Source organism: Lycorma delicatula, chromosome 3 (assembly GCF_047948215.1).
Source record: "Lycorma delicatula isolate Av1 chromosome 3, ASM4794821v1, whole genome shotgun sequence".
In the NCBI taxonomy this organism is placed as follows: domain Eukaryota; kingdom Metazoa; phylum Arthropoda; class Insecta; order Hemiptera; family Fulgoridae; genus Lycorma; species Lycorma delicatula.
Genome location: NC_134457.1, coordinates 107425928 through 107440631, shown reverse-complemented (window position 1 = coordinate 107440631; position 14704 = coordinate 107425928). Strand labels below are relative to the sequence as shown.

General features: G+C 27.7%; 1 protein-coding gene across 1 annotated transcript in view; it reads right to left on the bottom strand.

The window, feature by feature from the left end:
- Positions 1 to 14704, bottom strand: part of LOC142320959 (semaphorin-1A-like) — a 305177-nt gene that overhangs the window by 21208 nt on the left and 269265 nt on the right. Inside the window, exons 2-7 of the mRNA XM_075358947.1 lie at positions 13852 to 14017; positions 10105 to 10201; positions 3471 to 3522; positions 2834 to 2896; positions 2437 to 2544; positions 1220 to 1313 (exon numbers count right to left, since the gene is read on the bottom strand). Of these exons, the coding sequence (XP_075215062.1) occupies positions 1220 to 1313; positions 2437 to 2544; positions 2834 to 2896; positions 3471 to 3522; positions 10105 to 10201; positions 13852 to 13990 (553 nt within the window). The 5' untranslated portion in view covers positions 13991 to 14017. The remainder of the gene's footprint in view (positions 1 to 1219; positions 1314 to 2436; positions 2545 to 2833; positions 2897 to 3470; positions 3523 to 10104; positions 10202 to 13851; positions 14018 to 14704) is intronic.

Genomic DNA, 14704 nt, shown 5'->3' with positions numbered 1-14704 from the left:
ATGGTTTAAATGTTTTATGACCAAAAGTCCATAGGTATCCTCAACATTACGTTTTTTACAAATGAAGCATGGTTTTCATCTGGGAGGGTGTATTAATTCACAAAATACATGACTGTAGTTGACAACAAACCCCAATGAATTCCACGAACAATTTTTACAGAAAGTGAAAATTGGAGTCTGGGTTGGTGTGAACAGAATGGACATTGTGGGCCCAATCTCTTTTGAAAATATAGTTAATAGTGATCGTTATTGTGCTGTTTTAACAAACTTCATTAGTTAGTTAACAGAAGTGGAAATCAATCACAGTTGGTTACAGCAAGATGGTACCACAGTGCACACAGCTAAAAGATCAATGATCAATTAACATGATAAGGTCAATGATTTTTTAATGAAATGATTTGTTCATTTCACACAATTGCCCAATCTGACTCCCCCAGATTACTTTCTATGGAGGGCAGCAAAACAAACAGTATATCACAACAGATTATGCATGACTGATGAACTAAAGATCGCTAGTTAGAGTATTTGAAAACAAATTGAAACATGTGCAGTATTATACTGATGTTAGAAGAGATGATTTCAACACCTTTTATAAACTATTCTAGTTACTGTAGTATCCATTTCTATAAAATAATGAACTAAAAATATAAAATAATAATTAAGAAAGTTTTTACATTACACTTCCATAATTCCAGAACACAGCAACTTTCCAAACGCACTTTATAACCTAATCTGTGCTGTTATAGCAACCCCTTCATTAAACAGGGTGTAACAGATAAAAGAATTATTTGGAATGTACCATGCCAATACTTCATCCCTAAATTATTTGATTCAATGTTTATATATTTTGTAATCCATTAATTATGCTGTATAGACTATGTAATACATGTTCATGTTTACATTAACATTACTTATGTTGTATTAGGTTTACCTACAATTTTACAGAATTGTAGAATGTTTCACTTAATTTATTCGCCTTGTATGCAGTCATAATTATTTTTACTATATACTGAAAGATGAAGTAATCTATAACAAAACATTCTGTTTTTGACCTAGAACAATTTCTCCAGTGAAAAATGCATTTAAAAAACTAAAAAATCAATAACGTTGTCCATCCTAATAAAACTTAAATATTAAATACACTATAAATTGCAACAGACATACAGATATATTGTATATCCTATATATGCTTGTGTGGGGGGAGGTATTTAATTCATACCAGTATATATAGAACTGCTGTTATGGTTGGGATCTAATTGACACCATCCTGTACCATCAAACTTCTTCAACATTTGAGCTTCCATACCATTATCCTATAACAAAAAAAAATAACTACAATTTCTTATAATAACAAAAACAATATGTTTATTACAGATTTTTTTTTTAAACCACCAAATTAAATTAAATCATTATCCTATAAATCTAATGAAAGTAATAAAGTTGTCATCAAACAATAGATTCAAAATTTATTTAAGTTCAAAAATATAGACTTTTTCTTTATCAATACAAAAAAAGAATATTACAATTATTATTATTTTAGAAATAAAAGATCGGTTTGTAGTCTTAAATGTAAACTTAAGATTGACTGTTTATTTTCAACAATATCTAAAAATTCATTACACCACTTTCACAATAACTTGAGAAAATTTGCATAATTTAATGAAATTTGAAGACAAGAAACACGAAATAAGATTCTTATTTCATTTGTCCTTTTAAGTAAAATAAAGAAACCTCATACAGAATCAAATCTATAAAGATAAAAGAATAATGTTGTTCTATGAATTGATGAAATTAAACAATTCAACAGTAAAATATGATTATTATAAATAACAAGTATTAATGAAGTATGTCAATACTTCAATGTGAGATTGTAATATTTTTTTTATATCAGCATTCTGCCCGCCCCCTCCGAAGCTAGACCCGTAACCAAGCATAAACTCAGCTCTGGCTCATCGCCTCAAGCTGCCTTTGTAGAAACAAATTCCCACCCAGGTAGCCGAGACACAGTCTTTATTTTTATACCACGCCTCTAATGAGGGGGATCCCAATGGTGAGCCCTCATCGGGACTCCGGTCTTTACACCCTGCCTCTAATGAGGAATCCCCCACCGGGACTACAGTCTTACATTCCTCCCCGAAGGTGCTGCAAGGAGTCCCCAGCCAATCATTGATGGTGGGATGCCAGAGACTCCCAACCCTCTTGGACAGGGCTGTCTGTCCCCCACAGGCACCCAACAGTGCTAAGCAGACGCTGCATCTAATGATGCAGGTGAGATTGTAATGTTAAAATCTCACATTGTAACATTTCACTCTCAATCTACAAAACTAGTGATAATTGATCTGTAAGAACATACATAATGTATGATTTTGACAGTAAATTATAAATATTCTTTAAAATTAAGAATTAATAAGATAAAAATTTTTAAAAATTACATACTTTAAGTAGATATTTTCTGCAGAATGGTTTGTAAGCATTTGTGCCACATAACAGAAGTGTTTCTTCATCCTCCCTTGCTCCTACCCTTATGTAATTGTGACAATCGTACTGAAAAATAATGAAAACAGATTACCACAAGTGATTAAAAGTAAATACAACAACACACATTAAATCAATAAAGGTTAACAAAAATCAAATTACCTACTAATAAAATGCATTATAAACAATAAATAAAATTTAAAAAGCCATAAAATACCACATTATTTGTTAAATACAATTCATGACAGGTAAATCAGAAAATAAATATTGTTTTCACGAATGTCATTACGTATTCTTTATAATGAAAGATGCAACACTGTAAATTAAAACTATAATTAAGAAATTAGATAATTCTCACCTCTGATTTTCCCTTCAGGAAGCACAACTCTTTGTGGGCTGGTTCAGGATCCCATGATATTCTCTGAATAAATACAACATATAATCAATTTTCAATTGAAAACCACACAACAAACTAGTAATTTATAATCAATAAAGCAATTTATTTATATATGAAAACAGTTATTATTATTTATCAACCGCCAACATGGCAGTTAACAGATAAACAAAACACTAAAAATGGAGTAGAATACACAACTTTATTAAATATATCGCATAACACAATGACTTTATAAAAATATATAATTTATAAAGTACAATGTTTATTTTACATCAACATAATTTTTATTTTTTTAAAAAAAAGGATATAATAATATAAACCCATATTGTAGCAAATGAAATGATAATCATCTTATTTGATATTACCAAACAAAATAGGTTGTCAACTAAACACCAACCCTTTATATAATTAAAGGGTTGGTGTTTAGTGTTGAATAATATAATTAAGCTAAAATATAGATAAATTAAAAGACACTATACAAATATGCTACAAAATAAACAAATAACTTGCATATTACAAATCAAACTAAATAAATATAGAATGTCTTACATTAATTTTCTAGTATAAAAGAAAATGAATAATATAAATTATTACACACCTTATCAGTAAATTCAGTCAAATTTGAAAGGCTAACATTGTACATAACATTCCTGAAACGAAATTAAAAATATTATTAAAAAATTGCAACATAAAATCCAATACTTTTTAAGAATAATTTTTACTTTTCTAGCTATTATAATTTATTATAAAGGGAAATATTGCTATCAGTAAAAAAAACCCTCCTGAATATTAGAATTTTTTAAAATTTTGAAATTTCTCCTGGTCTAAAAGTACAAAAATCTTTGCTACAGAATTCTGCATCTATAAATGTAATACATAAATGCATTTAAGACAGAAAATAATTAAATATTTTAGAGTAGCTTACAGAAACTGAATCCATAATTTTTTTTTAATAGAATATGGTTTAGGGAATACTGAGATAGAGTATTACAACTGGAAGTGGTGCGGACTTATGAAAATTTTATTCATTTTCATTATTATTCTTTTTTACATGATCTAAAAATAATATCAGTAAAATTAAATCAGATATAATACAACCAAAAAAAAATTTGAAAAAGCAATATAAACCCTAAAAAAACATTTTTATAATATTTAAAAACTTCATTTATTTATCCGAACAACTTGAAATTTAAATAAAAAATATTTCTCCAAATAATGATTTATTAAAGTAGAAACAAGTTTTACTGCTATGAATGGATGATGACTTGTTCCTAAAAAGTTCATAAATTTATCTTTTATTGGTTCAATATATAATCTTGAAAACTTGAATCTTTTTGTTATTTTTCTAAATGATACGATCACGTAGAAATAGTTTTCAATCTCTAACATAAACAGAGATTAGTTTTTACAGTAAATTGTTGTTCAAACAATCCAAAATATCATAATTTGGGTTGATTTTAAAGTTCAATGATTATCAGAAAGTACATTATAACAAATTATTGTAAGGGGAAAAATAACCTTCACAACTGGAACATGGAACATGATTAAACTCTATGCTCTGCAATGAAAAATATCTTATAATTAATTAATTATTTATAAGATAACTTTTAATTAATCACATTACCTGATAAGCATGAACAAAAATAAGGTAAACTGCATACCACAGCCGAAAAGAAATTAAAAATTTTATAAATAAAGTGTTGAATATAAAATAATTTGTCAAATTTTTGTTTATTTTATATAAATACTTGCTAATTTACAAAAATTTTCATTATTCTGACTTCAATTACAACCAATCATCTAAAAATCAGTTGAAAAAGAGAACAAAACATACCGAAAGGAAAACAAACAAATACACATGCATCAACGAATGGATACTACAAGGTCTCAGTATAGAATAAAACACAAGGAAGTAAAATAACGATAAAAAATATAGTAAAATAAAAACAGAAACACACAAGTAATAGGTAATTATGTACAGTATGTTTATATATTTAAAACATCTTCATTAGATAAATAAAGGAAAAAACAAGAAATACTGCCAGAATAGGGCATTTTAATTTATAATAAATTAATATACATAACAGTAGTACACTTTCACTTAAAAAGTTCAGCTATGAAGGTCAGTATGATAAAATACAATAGAATAGAAAATAATCACAAATAAGTAGACTGGCAACAACAATAACAGCTGTTTAAATACTGCACTAATGTTAATAACAATTTTGAGAGTAATAATCAAAAAGAAACAAGAAAGGCCGGCATCAATCAAGGCCAAAATATTAAAAAAATATATATATATTTATATAATTATTATAAATAGTATTGTAGATATTACTTATTACTGAAACAATTATAACAATTCAAAGTTAATAATAATAACCATGACATAACAATGTGGAAATAAAAAAAAAATTGTAATTTTATAGATTGCAACACTATTATAGTACTGCTACTAGTAATAACTAGCATAATGGTAAATTTCATGACAGAATGTTAATGGAATTTTAATTCTAAATGAAAGAATTAAATACATTTCAAGATAGTATTGAAAATCGATTTCATTTATTGATTTCATAGTTAAATCATGAGAAAGAAACACATAGATGCAAAATAATCTCTTAACTATTTTCATTTGTAAATGTAAGGAATACATACATACTATACATATAAATCAAGCTGTAAAAAATCTCAGAAAAAAGATTTTTTCTTTGGTTTAAGGAGCAGAATAATCAATTATTCTCAAAAATTCATCCAAACTTAAAATAACGATTTTAAAATACTTATTATTAATTACCACTTTTTCTTTTTCATTTTATCTGTCATGGAAAAACTTGTAATGACCGATGCCACCATAAGCTATCATTAATACTAATGTTTGGTATTTGGTCTTCTTCAGACAAAGGTTGACAGCAGTACAATAATTAAACCTCAGAAACTATAAAATTAGTAACATGAGTATTCAAATTAAATTAAAAAGATCATAAAAATTTTGCATCATAAAAATTCTGAGTTGGTCCAAATTTTTATCTAATACCTGATAGTCTCACAACCATTAGGAACATTTAAGAAATTAGGATTTTGAAAATTCACAGATGAAGTTAGAATGAAATGTCAGTGGCTAAAGTTATGTTAATTTAAGTAGATCCTCCTCCCTATAAAAACCTATTAGGAGAGTTTAAGATCAATACTAGAATATTTTTTTTTGGAAGATTATAGGAAAAATTATACATAGATAAAATTGTAGGACCACCAACAATGCTATTTCCAACAGAATGCAATTCAGTTTCAACAGCATTTTTTTAATATAACAGTGAATTCAGTAGTTTCTGCTTAAAATTTTAATAATAATAGTTATTAAATAAGATTATATTTAAGGATAAATGTTGTGAGCAATCATAAACGGCACCAAGCCAAATTCAACATCAAAATAAAAATTTAAAGCTTCAGTTGTTACACATAAAATTAAATAAATGTACATATAAAAATAGAAAAGAGTGGCCTTTATGAAAACATTTCATAACTTTACCACTGACTGATTTCAAACAATAGAAGAGACATCTACAAACAAAAATTGATTTGAAGTATTTACCAAGAAGACAACAGAAATATAATAAATGTGTTATTATTATAGAAGATTAGAGAAATAAAACATACTCATCAGTCATAAAATCATTAATGACTTTCGAGAGTATTACAGAAACACTCCTGAAAAATCATACATTGATGATTTTCATTTTTTAATAGTAATTCAGTTTCTTTTTTAATTAAATTATTATTACATAGTAAAGCAGTATTTAATATAAAAAAAGAAAATCCCTCTATATTAAGGATCATGATTCAGATATAGAATTACTTTTGTTAGGCAAAATACAATTACACACAAAGAAAGAGCTAAGCTAAACTGGCTATAAAAACAAAATAAATATTAAAGTGAAACAGCTGAAAAGAATCACAAAATATTGGCAATTATGTAACAAAATAGCTGTCGGCAAGATGGCGATTGCACTGCTGAGGGTATGGTTAGTCATACAGCCGTGAGGTGTAGCGCAGTCTTGACGAGAGCGGTTAGTAAATAAATAACAATATAGCTGTCGGCGGGATGGTGACTGCACTGCCAGGGGCATGGGTATCCATCCAGCAGTGGGGTAGAGCACCATCTCGAAGATGGTTGTTTTAGGTGATGAAGTAAATGTCACACGGGACTCTGCAATGGAGCTAAGTGGGAGTCAGCAATCTGTTCACCTCTCCCTGGTAGACCAGATCGGAGTCCGTAGTTATAATCTAATTGAAGGCTTAGATCAGAAAGAGATGAGAACAGTAAAGGAAATAGGAATAAATTCCGTTGTAGTGATCAACATTGCTGGTGGTATGAATTATATTTACCAAATAGACTCGTACGATATGAGACATTTATAACCACAAGTAGCTTACTTAAATGTAGATCTAGGCGCAGGGTTCGTGCTTTCGCGAACTCAGTTAGTTAGTTCAGAGGAAAACGATGTAGGACTGTCAAGATGTCCAGAAGAGGCCTGCAGCAAAGGCAAAAGCTGAGTTAAAAACCACTGATGTAAATGTCTACCGAGGCATTTACATTGGTGGCATCCCAACCGAGGCCTGGTTTATTACTGTGAGGTCTCCCGTTAAAGCCCATCAGGGCTATGAACGGTGGGGGGGGGGGATGAACAGAATCGTCACAAGGCAGGTTGTGATGTTAAAAATCATATGTATAGATGTTACGAAATCTATTTAAAAAAATATACATATGTAGATTCAATAAGTAATCAAACTGCTTATAATCAAATTCTGATACTTAGCCAACATCTTCAAAACAATAATAAAGTAATTATAAAGAATTAAACTAATGAATGATCAAAGTATTTGTAAAATATATTAAACTGTTGAAAATAATTTTGAAACAAGTTAAAAAGTTTCCCCATTACTGAAATATCATTTAAATAATATTACATTTTTACTAGGATTTAAATTCTGTTCTGATAATGATCTGAATGATGGTGGTAGTGGTGGCTAGCCACTAAGCAATTAAATAAGAAAAATGTGTTATATTTTCTTATTTGCCTAATAAGAAGGAAATATGTTACAAAAATTACACAAAGAAAATATGTTACATATTTATAACATACATGTTTCCCATACTGAATTCACTTGTATCCACATACTATTTTTTGCACATTAAAAAGTACAACTTAACCGGCAAAAAATATGCTTGGGTAAAAATCGATCTATAAAATTAATTTCAACAACAGAAAAGTTTATGTGTACCAAGAAACTTATCAATTCTGTAAAGAAGACTAATAAGGATTTATAAACAGTGAAAGCACTATCATGCAGTGCATTTCATTACTTTATATATTATACTGTGTTGGTTATAAATAATAAGCACATAAATTTTTTCTTTACAAAATACATGCTCAAAAAATAAATGTATACCAGAACTGTGACAGAAGCGAATTTAAATAATTTATAATAGGAAAGCAATAAAAGAGTCAGAAATGAGGCAACATAAACTATTTTTTGAATTACCCTTTTGGGATGTAATTGATATCATCGTTATATTAAATACAGGAAGTATACAGTTTGAAACCTTACAAAAGCAAACTAACAAATAACAATAGGGTCAATATCAGTGAAGTATATAGTAATATGATATAAGCTATTATCTACCCACCTTTACTACAATATATATATATATATATATATATATATATGCTCTTCTACATGTAATTATAGATAAACTCAATAAATAGTAACAAAAATGAATAACAATAGATACAAAATATCCATCTTTCAGAATCATGGTTTTCTTTACATGTACTTTATGATTAACACAGATAGATCAAATTACATAAACTAGCATGATGGAAAATGATCAAATTGGCTTGTATGAAATACTCGGTTTCTATTTTTTATTAAATAATCTTTACAGATAAAATTATCTGTTTAAATGATTTTTCAGAATTAAATGGCCAATTTTCATTGCATAAAATAGTACACAAAAAACTACCTTATTTACTAATGCAGATTCATGTATAAATACCTTCAAAATTAACAGAAACATGGAGGTTAACAGTTTTTGTTTATGTTATTTACTGCTGTATTTCTGTAAATCTTTGTGTGGTGTCAATGAAATTACTGAAAAAAAAAATAATTATGTTTCTGCAATTCGGATAATTGGTTTTTTAAATATATTATTAAAAAAAGCAAACATTTTCAAGATAAACTGAGTATTTCATACAAGCCAATTTGATCATTTTCCATCATGCTAGTTTATGTAACTTAAAATCTATCTGTGTTAATCATAAAGTACATGTAAAGAAAAGTTTCTATTTTCTCATGCACAGAAACACTGGCCTAATTTGGTGCTAAATGGTTTACTTGTTTCTAAGTACTAAGCAATCTAAAAAATAATTATTTTCGGTTGGCCGTGTCTCCTTGTTGAATAGGAGCCAAACTGTAACAGAAGTTAGAATTTAGAAGACAAATAGTTTTTCCAAGTTGCATTAGTCTTTAGAAAGTTTGGGAAATATTTAACAAAAATTCTAAAACAATTAAGCTAATTATAAACCCCCCACTCACAAGCCTGACTGACTTAAAATTTCAGTACTATAAAGAACTCGCATAATACTACTACTGTACTGAATTTAAATTTTCTATGAAAAAATTGAAAACTGAAATTTTAAACCCATCCCCTTTCTAAGTTCAAAATTTCATGTCATCAATGCTCCATATACAGAAATTTGAACCAAATTTCAAGCTCTAATTTTTAGCCATTCCAGAAATATTTATCAAAACAAAGGCCATCATACATATAGTACATATATGTATGTTCACACACAACCCTCCTGAATTTTCCATGGGCATTTGTTTTTCTTCAGAAGAGAGTAATGAAATTTTGAGAGCAAAAACTCTTCACACCCACAACTTTGATCGATCATCATACTTTTCCTACGGAAAGCTAAGCTATGAAAAAATTATGCAGCATTTATATAGGTATGACTGGGAAAATAAAAATGAAAAAACTATTCAAAAACGAATTTAACAAAAATCATACATGAAAAATGTATTATTTTTGATAGATTTAATTTAACCTTGCGCTTTATTTTATGCAATACAAATAATCAGATGTCATTAAATCATTAATTTCTATCATATTACAGTACAAATGACTGAGTTATAGAAACTCACATAATTAGTTGACTTAATTAATTTACCTTGCACCAATTAGCACAGAATTGTATTCAATTTGAAGTAATTTGAATAAATCAGTATCAGTCTCACTTCCGGCAAATCTGTCAAATGTTTCTTCCTCTGAAATTAAATAATAAGAATAGAGTCAATCATTTCTAACCATTTAACTTTAAAATACAAACACAAGAAATTGATAAAAAATAGTTATGTACTTGATGACCCAAGTTCACAAATAAAGACACAAATAAGTTAATTAAAAAAAAAATAGATTTTCTTCAGGTGAAAAGACATCCAATATTATCCTTTTCAACAATGCCTGAAACATTCTTAACTGCTCACTTAAATTTTTTGTTATTTTATATTCCAGAAGCATTATGAATGGTACATACAACTCATGAATATTTATTGTTAATGATTTTAGTCTGTACATCTTTATTGTACATGAACATACGTTTAAATAAGAGCAACTTCTGTCATAAAAAAGGATTAAATAGATAGCCTTACATGACTTAAATGGAACAAGAAGTGCCTACCTATGATCAAAATTGGAAAGGATATCAAAGTAATCTGTCTTGTTTTTGCAGAAGACCTAGCACTATTATCAAATAATTTAGAAGAAACCACTCACCAAATCGATGTCCTCCAAAAAGTAGCAGAAGAAATTGGGCTCAAAATATCAATGGAGAAAACAGAAATAATGCCAACCTTTAGACAAGAACTCCAAACCCTTCAACTGGGCAATGGAAACAAAATAACACTTGTCAAAAAATCTAAATATCTCGTAATCTATAAATCTATGATCGCAAGGAATCTCAATGAAAAGCAATCAATTGAAAACTGAGTAACTAAACAAATCACCTGGCCCACCAATAAAAAGAAATCCCTTTCCGTCAATGCTAAAATCAACATAAATCAGTAAATAAAACCAGAAGCCACATACGCCTGTGAAACTCTCTTCAAACTAAACACCCAATCAACAACCAACAAACTTAAAAAAATAGAAGAATATTAAGAATAGCCATTAATTTTAAACACCAAGTTTAAAGTAAATGGTGGATAATCCATACAGTATAGTCTACAAGGAAAACGAATTTATAATAGACACAATCAAAAAAGGAGAGTCGCTTTCTTCAGTCACCTCTACAGACCACCTGACACAAGACTCACTAAACAGCTCCTAAACTGTCAACTCAAGAACTAGACCCAAAATAAATGGATCCAGGAAATAAGGTCTGATATGAAGAGTTTAACTATAACTATAGAAATTATCAAAAAAAACAAGAAGAAAAGAACATCTTAAAATAAAATAAGCTAACATAACTCTCCTTCAATAAAAGAAAACAACCGAACATAATAACAACAGAAAAAATGGGAGTAGCCAGATTGAAAAATATGAAACTAATATGGGAACGGAAGAGACAGCAGCAAGCTAACTTCATAGTTGGTTCTTCGAAGACGTAAAGGGCATGGAAAGACTTAAATGCTCCAATTGGGGCGAAAAATATTTTTTAAAAATCTGAATTGGACACCACTCAACTTGTATGCATACAACCTTGTATGCAGACACCTTGTATGCATATTAAATTACATAAACACCTTTCTTTTTTTTTTTAAATGAAAAGTACATAAAATTTTATTTCATTAATAACTTCTGATATATTTCCATATTTTTTTTTTTTTTATTGTTATTAAATTATTATTTATTGTACATTTTTTTTTACAATCAGAGGTTAATAATTATTAATAAATCAATATATTTAGATTTAAAAAAAAAAGTTACATAAGAAAGAAAAGAAGATGAAGTCAGATTCAAACCAATGTGCCTTCCATTAAGATCCAAATATTTCATTAATTACAATTTTATTTGGTTATAAATCTGGAACCAATTAAAATAAGTACCACTTATTATATATTGTTGATAAGCTCTCAATAAGGGCTTATTACTGCACTTAAGAAAAAGTCCAAAATAAATTTTTTTGGATTTTGGGCCTTTTTGGACACTTTTAGTCCAGTCGATTGCAATCAAAAAGGGAGGTGCACAACTAGCTGTTACAACAGTTCTAAATCCAATATTTCAACATCCTACGGCTAATTATTTTTGAGTTATGCGGAATACATATGCACATATGTACATATACATGTCGTGTAGAAACTAGTCAAATTGGATACGGGGGATGGTCAAAATGGATATTTCCGTTGAAATCTGAAAATCAAAATTTTTTGTGATCACGTACAAGGAAGTAAAAATAGACTTACAATTACTTTTGAATAATTTATTTTATTTTATGATGATTAATTCACCACCTAAGCTCAAAGTATGTAGCAAGTCTTACAATTTATGTAGATAGAACTAAAATAAAATTAAGTATAAATTAATTATAAATATTTTATAATTAATTATAAGTAATAATACATTAATAATAAGTATAAAAGAAGAAACAATTCTTTAAACACAATTTTTTTCACTATTTATTAAATTACCATGAACAAATTTTAAAATCTATTTTATTAAGGATACAGATGAATGAAATACTCAAAATTCTTACTGAAAATTGAACCAATAACTAACTAGTTACTGATATGCCAAAAATCCAGCCTATCAATTGGTGATTTACATCTCTGCACTTATTACTAGATAGAAAATCTGAATGACTTCTTTAATTTACAGAAGATTATTGATAAAGTGAAGATCAATAAATATAAAACACCAATGAAATTAAAGAAACAATATTTATTCTCTTATAACTTATAGTTTTTTTTTAAGGATAACAAAATAAAAGTAATATACATAAATAAAAATAAACACAAGCATAATGTTCTTAAATAACATACATACATAAATTAATATGCATATATAAATAATCAAAAATAATATGCACTACTTTTTATGGATCTGACTCACAACTTAGATAATAAAAATTCATTGAATATATAAAAAGAATTTAAATAAAAAAAAGAAATCTTTGATTTTAGTCTTAAATTTTTGTAGATTAATGCTGGAATTATCATTAAGATAAGATTTTATGACCCAGCAATTTAAGCTTTTCTGTTCTCTGATCTGATGATGTCCAGAAAATTTTTCTCTTCGCTATTTTTATTCCAATACATGTGAATTGCCTGGTTCTTATAAAAAAATGTTTACTTTCTTCTTTAGAAATAGAAAATTCTTTGCAGTCTTCACCAAATTTTTGTCTAAAAGGAATTTTTAACATCCTTTCCCTAAGCTTAATATACCAGCATAAGCTGGAGAGTGATCAAGAAGATGATACTGCATGTGAGAAGATACAAAGAATATCTGTTTGTTTTTCTTTTTTAATTTTTGTGACGTAGAGAGCAAACAGATCACACAAGTAGATATTTCTGCTGACGATGTTATTGACATATTCTATGCAGGGAATTTTGTTAACCTTCAATCATAGGAATTTTTTCTGCAGAGTAGTCAAGAATATTTAAATCCTTTAGTCTAAGTTCATAGTGATGGCTTTATCTTTATTTATAGTAAACCATTTAAGTTATATCTAAGTATGTAAATCAAACTTAACACTTACTTGAACTAACATCCATAGAAAATAAATTCAGGGGATCAGTAAAACCTTAAATTCTTTGCATCAAGCGATTACACCAGTTATAGTATGAATCAAAGCTAGACATTATTTTTTAACTAATTTGTATTTTCTCCAACATAAGCAATACCATATTCTTCATATGTTCAAAAATATCTTCTAAAATTTATACAAGCTAGTTAAAAAAAGCTTTTTTCAAATACTTACTGTACTGGAATGTGATTTTAGCAGGAACATTTTGAACCCAAGCATGTGCATTCAAAATGATTAACAAAAGTAGGTAACAGCTATACCAGCAAGAGAAGAAGAAAGTAGCTGAACAAGAGAGAAGACGGCTTCGAGTCATTATCACAGCTCCCTTACGAGCTCACATCTGAAAAAGATTTCACTATCAGAAAAACAAATATATAATAAAAAAAAATTTAAGCAAATAAAAGTTTTTATTTTAAGTATTGGCCATACAAAACAGAATAATAAATAAGAAATTTTCTACTCCTTAGAGAATATTTTTTTGGAAAAAAGATTCTATAGATATATTTGTAAAATTAATTAAAAAATTGTTTCACTTATTGTTTTTTTTTCAATTTTATGATCTCTGTTGAGGACATAGCAGATGATTTCTGCTTCTTAAGAACATATTTTTTTATGACAATAGTTAGAACTTTAAAATTGTACAAATAAAAGTTTTCAATTTGTTATTGAAGGAAAATGAATTCTTTTTTGCTACTATAATTTACTGACAGATAATGAAATTACTGCTTTTATACTACATTTATATTTATATCTAATAAAAAAATCGGTGAATAAATCACTTAAGTAATATATCACTATTAAATGTAAATTATGAATATTTAAATAATTAAAATTATCTCCTTAGGTCAGTTATTTTATTCAAATTTTACTTCTTTATCAACTACACATTCATTGCTGCTCGTACTATGATTATTTTTTTTAAATGTAAGGTACTTAAATTTGTAAAATTGGCATTGTTAAATTAACAAAATTTATATTCAGCTGCAAGAATGCAACTCATTATACTATTAATATTATGTTTACAAAT